The 10,444-nt window shown below is 40.3% G+C and overlaps 1 gene segment (V, D, J or C); it reads left to right on the top strand.

The window, feature by feature from the left end:
- The first annotated feature begins 8,977 nt into the window (after positions 1-8,977).
- On the top strand, positions 8,978-9,585 carry LOC131837289 (immunoglobulin heavy variable 3-66-like). The segment is given in 2 exon segments: positions 8,978-9,091; positions 9,182-9,585. Coding segments are annotated over 2 exon segments (450 nt in total).
- Positions 9,586-10,444: the final 859 nt, after the last annotated feature.

Genomic DNA, 10,444 nt, shown 5'->3' with positions numbered 1-10,444 from the left:
TTGTCTCCCTCCCAATCCCATCTTGTTTCATTGATTCTTCTCGTACCCACTTAAGCCCCCATGTTGCATGACCACTTCCTCATATCAGGGAGATCATATGATAGTTGTCTTTCTCTGCTTGACTTATTTCGCTAAGCATGATATGCTCTAGTTCCATCCATGTTTTCGCAAATGGCAAGATTTCATTTCTTTTGATGGCTGCATAGTATTCCATTGTGTATATATACCACATCTTCTTGATCCATTCATCTGTTGATGGACATCTAGGTTCTTTCCATAGTTTGGCTATTGTGGACATTGCTGCTATATACATTCGGGTGCATGTGCCCCTTTGGATCACTACGTTTGAATCTTTAGGGTAAATACCCAATAGTGCAATTGCTGGGTCATAGGGCAGTTCTATTTTCAACATTTTGAGGAACCTCCATGCTGTTTTCCAGAGTGGCTGCACCAGCTTGCATTCCCACTAACAGTGTAGGAGTGTTTTAATCAGGAACGGATGCTGGATTTTGTCAAATGCTTTTTCTGCATCTATTGAGAGGACCATGTTTTTCTTCTCTCTTCGCCTATTAATTTGTTCTATCACGTTGATTGATTTGCAAATGTTGAACCATCCTTGTAGCCCAGGAATGAATCCCACCTTTTCAGGGTGAATAATCTTTTTAATGTGCTGTTGGATCCTGTTTGCTAAGATATTGTTGAGAATCTTGGCATCCATATTCATCAGTGATATTGGTCTGAAATTCTCCTTTTTGGTAGGGTCTTTTCCTGGTTTGGGGATCAAGGTAATGCTAGCTTCATAGAAAAAGTCTGGAAATTTTCCTTCTGCACTACATCATTCTTTTTTTTTAAATTATTTTATTATTTATTTGAGAGAGAGACAGTGAGAGAGAACATGAGCGAGGAGAAGGTCAGAGAGAGAAGCAGACTCCCCGTGGAGCTGGGAGCCTGATGTGGGACTCGATCTCAGGACTGTGGGATCATGACCTGAGCTGAAGGCAGTCGTCCAACCAACTGAGCCACACAGGCGTCCCTGAACTACATCATCCTTAAAGAGAATATCCACCAAGATGATCTAACAATTGTTAATATCTATGCCCCCTATATTGGAGCAGCCAATTACATAAGAAAACTGTTAATCAAGATAAAGAGTCATATTGATATGAATACACTAATCATAGTAGATCTTAACACACCTCACTCTGAAATAAACAGATCATCAAAGAAGAAAATCAATAAAGAAACAAGAGCATTGAATGACACATTGGAACAGATGGACCTCATAGATATATACAGAGCATTCCCCCTTAAAACAACAGGATTCTCAATCTTCCCAAGGGCACATGGAACCTTCTCCAGAATAGACCACATCCCGAGTCACAAATCAGGACTCAACCAATACCAAAAGACTGAGATTATTCCCTTCATATTCTCAGATTACAATGCTTTGAAACTGGAGCTCAATCTCAAGGAAAAGTTCAGAAGGAACTCAAATACCTGGAAGCTAAAGACCACCTTGCTTAAAAATGCTTGGATCAGACAGGAGATGAAAGAACTGAAACAATTCATGGAAACCAATGAGAATGAAGACACTTCAGTCTAAAACCTATGGGATACAGCAAAGGAGGTCCTAAGGGGGAAATACATAGCCATCCAAGCCTCCCTCAAAAAAAAAAAAAAAAAAAGAAAAATACAGAACACAGCAGCTTTATACCTTAAAGAACTGGAGAATCAACAACAAATCAAACCAACTCGACACATAAGAAGGGAAATCATCAAGATTTGAGCTGAGATCAATGAGGTAGAAACCAGAGATACAGTAGAACTTATCAATGAAACTAGAAGTTGGTTTTTTGAAACAATCAATGAGATCGATAAACCATTGGCCACACTAATTCAAAAGAAAAGAGAGAAAGCCCAAATTCATAAAATTATGAATGAAAAGGGAGAGATCACAAAGAACACCAAGGAAGTAGAAACAATCGTCAGAAGTTATTACCAATAGTCATATGCCAATAAGCTAAGCAACCTAGATGAAATGGATGCATTCCTGGAAAACTATAAACTCCCCAAACTGAACCAGAAAGAAATTGACAACCTTAATAGACCAATATCTAGTAATGAGATTGAGGCAGTGGTCAAAAACCTCCCAAACAACAAGAGCCCAGGATGTGATGGTTTCCCTGGGGAATTCTACCAAACTTTCAAAGAAGAAATAATACCTATTTTCCTGAATCTGTTTCAAAAAATTGAAGCAGAAGGAAAACTTCCAGACTCTTTCTATGAAGCCAGAATTACCTTAATCCCCAAACCAGGCAAAGACCTTACCAAAAAGGAGAATTTCAGACCAGTGTCATGACTTTATTTTAAATTCTTCCTTCCCTACCTACCCCAAAGCAAGAGGAATGTGTTACTGCCAGTTATCATTCACCCATAAGTATTTCACCATATGTTTTCCAGATTCTAAGATCCTGTTATTAGATTTACCTTCCCATCTTCCTGTTCTCATGATTTTACAAGTTTGTTGTTGTTGTTGTTTCTTAATCTCTTTCCTAAAAATTATGTGGAGTTTCAGGGAAGTAAAATCAGTTATTCTGTTCCACATACTTTTATTTTCTCTCATACAACTTACCTTTTACATGTTGAAATTCATTACTCCCTGAATCAAAGTGTCCTAGTATCACCTATTCTCACATTTGACTCACTGTAGTATACCCTTCTAGAATTATGAGATTGGGACAAAAAAAAAATTAGAAGATGTGGTTCATATATACAATGGAATATTGCTCATCCTCCAGAAAGGATAAAAGCTAACATTTGGATCAACAATGGTGGAGCTTGAGGGTATTATTCTAAGTGAAATGAGTCAAGCAGAGAAAGATAATTATCACATGGTTTCACTCATATGTGGAACATAAGGAATAGTGCAAAGGACAATAGGGGAAGGGAGGGAAAAATGAATGGGAAGAAATCAGAGAGCGAGACAATCCATAAGAGACTCTGGACATGGAGTAATATGTTGAGGGTTCAGAAGAGAGGGGTATGGGGAGATGGGGTATCAGGGTGATGGGTATTAAGGAGGGCACGTGATCTAATAGACACTGGGGGTTATATGCAAATAGTTAATCATTGAACTCTACATCAAAAACTAATGATGTAAAAAAAAAAAAACTAATGATGTACTACATTATATAATTGAACTTAATAAAAAAGGACTAATTCATAAAATTTACAAAGAACTTATTGAACTCAACACCCAAGATCAATTCATCCTTCCACAAAATGGGGAGATACAAGAACAAATATTTCTCCAAAGAAGACATTCAAAAGATCAACAGAAATGTCTTTCATGTCCTCTTCCCATTTCTTGATTGGATTATTTGTTCTTTGGGTGTTGAGTTTGCTAAGTTCTTTATAGATTCTGGACACTAGTCCTTTATCGATATGTCGTTTGAAAATATCTTCTCCCATTCTATCACTTGTCTTTTGATTTTGTTAACTGTTTCCTTTGTTGTGCAAAAGCTTTTGATCTTGATGAAATCCCAATAGTTCATTTTTGCCCTTGCTTCCCTTGCCTTTGGCGTTGTTCCTAGGAAGATGTTGCTGCGGCTGAGGTCAAAGAGGTTGCTGCCTGTGTTCTCCTCAAGGGTTTTGATGGATTCCTTTCTCACATTGAGGTCCTTCATCCATTTTGAGTCTATTTTTGTGTGGGGTGTAAGGAAATGGTCCAATTTCATTTTTCTGCATGTGGCTGTCCAATTTTCCCAGCACCATTTATTGAAGAGTCTGTCCTTTTTCCATTGGACATTCTTTCCTGCTTTGTCGAAGATTAGTTGACCATAGAGTTGAGGGTCTATTTCTGGGCTCTCTATTCTGTTCCATTGATCTATGTGCCTGTTTTTGTGCCAGTACCATGCTGTCTTGATGGTGGCAGCTTTGTAATACACCTTGAAGTCCGGAATTGTGATGCCACCAACGTTGGCTTTCTTTTTCAATATCCCTTTGGCTATTCGAGGTCTTTTCTGGTTCCATATAAATTTTAGGATTATTTGTTCCATTTCTTTGAAAAAGATGGATGGTACTTTGATAGGAATTGCATTAAATGTGTAGATTGCTTTAGGTAGCATAGACATTTTCACAATATTTATTCTTCCAATCCAGGAGCATGGAACATTTTTCCATTTCTTTGTGTCTTCCTCAATTTCTTTCAGAGGACATGAACAGACATTTCTGCAAAGAAGACATCCAGATGGCGAACAGACACATGAAAAAGTGCTCCATATCACTCGGCATCAGGGAAATACAAATCAAAACCACAATGAGATATCACCTCACACCAGTCAGAATGGCTAAAATCAACAAGCCAGGAAATGACAGATGCTGGCGAGGATGCGGAGAAAGGGGAACACTCCTACACTGTTTTTGGGAATGCAAGATGGTGCAGCCACTCTGGAAAACAGCATGGAGGTTCCTCAAAATGTTGAAAATAGAACTATGACCCAGCAATTGCACTATTGGGTATTTACCTTAAAGATACAAACATAGTGATCCAAAGGGGCACGTGCACCCGAATGTTTATAGCAGCAATGTCCACAGTAGCCAAACTATGGAAAGAACCTAGATGTCCATCAACAGATGAATGGATCAAGAAGATGTGGTATATATACACAATGGAATACTATGCAGCCATCAAAAGAAATGAAATCTTGCCATTTGCGACAACATGGATGGAACTAGAGCATATCATGCTTAGTGAAATAAGTCAAGCAGAGAAAGACAACTGTCATATGATCTCCCTGATATGAGGAAGTGGTGATGCAACATGGGGGCTTAAGTGGGTAGGAGAAGAATCAATGAAACAAGATGGGATTGGGAGGGAGACAAACCATAAGTGACTCTTAATCTCACAAAACAAACTGAGAGTTGCTGGGGGGAGGGGGTTTGGGAGAAGGGGGTGGGATTATGGACATTGGGGAGGATATGTGCTTTGGTGAGTGCTGTGAAGTGTGTAAACCTGGTGATTTACAGACCTGTACCCCTGGGGATAAAAATATATGTTTATAAAAAATAAAAAATAAATAAAAAAATAAAAGATCAACAGACACATGAAAAAATGTTCCAAATCATTTGGCATCAGGGAAATACAAATGAAAACCACAATATGCTATGACTTCACAGGTGAGAATGTCTAAAATGAACAAGGCAGGAAACAACAAATGTTGGCAAGGATGCCCAGAAAGGGAACCCTCTTGCACTGTTGGTGGGAATTCAACCTGCTGCAGCCACTCTGGAAACAATATGTCTCTGCCCATCTGAGTTCAGGATACCCTGAGAATTAAGACCATGGTATGACAGGTAATGGAAGAAGTAAGCTGTGGAGGGGAGGAGGCATGTGGTTACTTGGGGTCCTCAGGACCCTCTGACCACGAGTCCCAGCCCCAAATGTAGGTGCATAGAGAAGCTGTGAAGTGATATATTCCTGTAGGGCTCTTCAGTGTCTGTTGCTGTGAACAAACCCATGATTAGGGCTCCTTTGTTTCCTGCTCTGAGTCTCAATTTCTCTTGTGACCTCTCACTCTGGGGAAATGGTTCGGGTACGCCTGAGCCTTCATCAACTAAGTCATTGCAAGATGCTAAATAACACAAAGATCTTATTTACATCCTCTCCATTTAAAGATGTGATCCTGTTTACAATGACTTAGGTATCAAAGGTATATGCCATGGGGTGTTATAGGGGAAGAGCTGCTCCAGAGCTACACAAAATAGCACAACGACCAATATCTCCAGGAACCATCACCACCCTAAGTGGAAGATGAGCTTATCCATAAAAACACTGACACATGCCCTTACTTACGTGTCCACCCAAAGTTGACACCAAAATATTCTTTCATCATGAAAATATGGTTTTAAAATATTGACAGTTATGAACACTCCATTTTATGTGTTATAATGATAAGATTCTTCTCTAGCATCTTTCAAAATAATATAAAATTATATAAGTATCAATTTGTCATCTATATGTTCTATAGTCACCTGATCTCTATTTGAAGTCTATTCATCCCACAGAGCATTTATCCTCTTGCCACAAGTCTTTCAGGAATATGAACATAACCCACGCAACCTCTTATTAGGCATCTAATGTTTAGATCCTAATAATCTCCGGGTCATTAACACCATTTCCTTCGATGTAGTATTTGAGTGTCGTTAACTCCGCCTGAATTAATGATCATCACTGTGCAGCATAAGAGAAAAGTTACCCACTTTTCTTTAAAGCAATATCCCCTTCCAGAGATAATAGGCCCCTGTGTGAGGTGGATTTCTCAGGACAAGGGTGGCACCCTCCAAGTATTGGAACTTTATCTGCAGATCATAGCATAGGTGCCTTGTGTTGGTGTCCATGCGCTTGAGGAAAAATATATCACTTACAGGTTTTGCAGACTTCTTGGCCGACAAATCCCATCAGCAGAGACCATTGGGATCAAAGGTCCTCAGATGCACCCATCCTGTGCAGGTAGTTGTTCATTTGGAAAGCTGTAGCTACAAAGTATGGATCCCATTAAATATTTTTTTGAAAAATATATTTTAGTGTAATTTTAGTGTAAATATAATTTAGTGTAATTCAGGAGTCAGGCTCATGAGTGAGGGGATCACAGACCCTGAACCTCACCAATGTTGTCTCTGGATTTAGATTAAAATGAATTTTGAATCATTCATTTATTCAATATTTATTCTTATGCTCAGAAAGTAAGGCCATCTATTGACCTGCTTCCAACACAGCTCATAGACCAAGGGATCACCCATCCCAGACAAACATACCTTATGGGTTCAACAAGGAGATACCCACTGGTGGTCCTGGAAGGTCCAGAGCAGCCTGACTCTGTCCTTGTCGATTTCCAAGGACAGGCTCCCTCCCACACATGCAAACTTCTACTCAACCTCTAGGGTGAAATCCACTCTCAGGCATGGGAGCTCACAGCTCTCTCTTTAGACAGGGTGAGGTCTCTAAGGAAGGCAGAGCTGTGGTCTGGAGGAATATGAGTTTCTAGGCCCTTCTCTGTGGCTGGTGACAGCTCCGCAAGTAGATGGTCCAGATGTCAGACATCAGACCATTGGGATGGTTGTGAGTGTCATGAGTGATGGGGCCTTGTACCCAGGTGTCCTGTACCAGGTGCTGCTTCAGGAGTCAGGCTCATGAGTGAGGGGATCACAGACCCTGAACCTCACCAATGTTGTCTCTGGATTCTGTGTCATGCAGTAATTTCTGGTGGAAATGAATCCACCAACCCCAAGTGACTGGGTGCAATGAATTTGCTTATAAATCATAGGTAAAGCACACATGACAGCGCATCCAACAAGAGCCACATGTCCATCTCCAGAGTCACATCCCAGAATGAGTTCTTGCAGCTGACTGATCTCAGTGCCACCAAGGTCCTGGCCTTGTACTACTGTGTAGAGACCTAGTGAGGGCATGTCAGTGAGCCCAGACCTAAAACTCCCTGCAGGGACACAGGAGAGGCTGGGCTGCAGGTACAGTCAGGACACCAGGGGGCCCTCGGTCACAAGGAGGTGCTTGGGTCACTAGGGAGCACTCAGGCTATCAAGGGGTGCTCAGGCCCACCAAAAACAGGGTAAGTGTGGTTGCAGGTATAGAGGGTGAATTGCTTTCCTTCTCAGCTAGAAAATTATGTACTGGAATTGGGGGGCTCTAGATTTTTACAGGTTCTGATATTTTCTTAATATTATATGTTATAATCATTAAGTTTCATATTGAAATAATTTTTACACTAAAATATATTTTATATGTTCTCTGAATATAAGATGAAAAATATATATTCTGAATAAATAATAATAGGCAACTGTTTACTCATTTTTTTAATTTATTTATTTTCAGCATAACAGTATTCATTATTTTTTCACCACACCCAGTGTTACATGCAATCCATGCCCTCTATTTTACCCACCACCTGGTACCCCAACTTCCCACCCCCCCGCCACTTCAAACCCCTCAGATTTTTTTTCAGAGTCCATAGTCTCTCATGATTCACCTCCCATTCCAATTTCCCCCAACTCCCTTCTCTTCTCTAACTCCCCATGTCCTCCATGATATTTGTTATGCTCCACAAATAAGTGAAACCATATGATAATTGACTCTTTCTGTTTGACTTATTTCACTCAGCATAATCTCTTCCAGTCCTGTCCATGTTGCTACAAAAGTTGGGTATTCATCCTTTCTGATGGAGGCATGATTCTCCAAAGTGTATAAGAACCTCATCTTCCTTATCCATTCGTCCATTGAAGGGCATCTTGGTTCTTTCCACAGTTTGGCGACTGTGGCCATTGCTGCTATAAACAATGGGGTACAGATGGCCCTTCTTTTCATGACATCTCTATTTTTGGGGTAAATACCCAGTGCAATTGCAAGTGCAGTTGCAGCATTTTCCTAGCACTTTTTCAATGTTTATTCTTTCATATATTAAAGGTATTTTTAAACTTGGCTCTGATAGAATTATTAACTCTGAATGGGAATTTATAATTTTTTATAATATTGGTGTCCTTCTCCAACGTTTCCTACCAATAAATTCATTTTTAAAAGATTTTATTTATTTGACAGACAGGGATAACAAGTAAGCAGAGAGGTAGGCAGGGTGGGGAAACAGGCTCCTATCTGAGCAGAAAGTCTGATGGGGGGATATATTTCAGGTCCCCAGGATCATGACCTGAGCCACAGGCAGAGCCTTCAACCCACTGAGACACTCAGGAACCCAATAAATGAATTTTTAAACCAACAAACAAAAAGAATGCTACATATTGTAAAAGTGCCATCTAAAAAAGTGATCTACAAACAATGCAATCTTTGTTTTTAACTTGTAAAGAATTGAATCTATGTCTGGAGCTAACTATATACTCAGAAGACATGCAAATAAGGTCTTCCCTCCACTGAATAAAATAGCCCAGCCCAGACCATGCAGCTGGGAGAGGAGCCCCAGTCTTGGGTTTTCCAGGTGTTTACATTCACTGAGCAGGACAGAACACAGAGAATTCACCATGGGATTTGTGCTTGGCTGGGTTTTCCTTCTTGCTCTTTTAAAAGGTAATTTATTGAGAACAAAAAACTTTGAGGGTGTGAGTGGATGTGAGTGAGAGAAACCATGGATGTGACTAGGATGTCTTGTGTCTGCAGGTGTCCAGTGTGAGGTGCAGCTGGTGGAGTCTGGGGGAGACCTGGTGAAGCCTGGGGGGTCTCTGAGACTCTCCTGTGCAGCCTCTGGATTCACCATCAGTAACAATGAAATGAACTGGGTCCGCCAGGCTCCAGGGATGGGGCTGCAGTGGGTCGCATATATTAACAGTGTTGGAAGCACATACTATGCAGACTCTGTGAAGGGCCGATTCACCATCTCCAGAGACAACAGCAAGAACACGCTGCATCTGCATATGAGCAACCTGAATGCTGAGGACACGGCTGTGTATTACTGTGCGAGAGACACAGTGAGGGGCCCTCAGTGTGAGCCCAGACACAAACCTCAAACTACAAGGGTATCAGACCAGCAGAGGGTGCACACTCCTCACCAATTATGTCTTTAATCCCAGGAGCAGGTGCAGATGGAGTCTATGACATATTTCCTGCCAGGGTTTGGGGTTTCCTCTCCATAGAGCAGTTTCCCCAAGGGAGCCTCCTTGACATTATTCTGTGTTTACCTATTCCCTCTCTGACTTAGAAACTTAGGTGTAACAAGAGGAAATATATATTAACATGCAAAAGAAAAAAAAAAAGGAGTCAGTTACATTAGTTTTCTCTTGTCCTTAAATACCAATAAATTACAAATATCCTGATGCAGGTCAACAAGACCTTTATAAGAATCTCAGTGACACTCACGATGGATAACAAGAACCTCCAGTGGAGCCAGAAGACCACACACACACACACACACACACACACAGGAATAAAACCTCCACTGAAAAAATAAAATGAAATTTAAGAAAATAGTAGAAAACCTCTATCACCATCCTGTCATTTCTTTGCAGCAAAGGTGGCCCTAAGACAAAAATACACCTCAAAGAGGAGCACCTCAAGAAGCAAGAAGAATCTCAAATAAACAACCTAACATTACACCGATAAGATGCTAGAGAAAGAGCAACTGAATTCTACATATAGCAGAAGGAAGGAAATAGCAAGATTAAAGCAGAAAGAGACTATATAGAAACTAAGAAACACAGAATGGATCAAATAAACCGGGTCTGATTCTTTTTTTTTTTTTTAATTAAATTAGCCAAGGTATAGTACATCATTGATTTGTGATATAATATTCACTATTCCTTCTGGTCAGTATAAAACCTTGTGCTCATCACGTCCCGTAATACTTAGGGGGAAAAAACACAATACACCTGAGAATCCTCTACTTAACTTGATCAAAATAAAAGATAAAGCCCCCCCCAAAATAAT

The sequence above is a fragment of the Mustela lutreola genome, chromosome 7 (genome assembly GCF_030435805.1).
Source record: "Mustela lutreola isolate mMusLut2 chromosome 7, mMusLut2.pri, whole genome shotgun sequence".
In the NCBI taxonomy this organism is placed as follows: domain Eukaryota; kingdom Metazoa; phylum Chordata; class Mammalia; order Carnivora; family Mustelidae; genus Mustela; species Mustela lutreola.
This window is presented reverse-complemented; position numbering and strand designations above follow the sequence as displayed.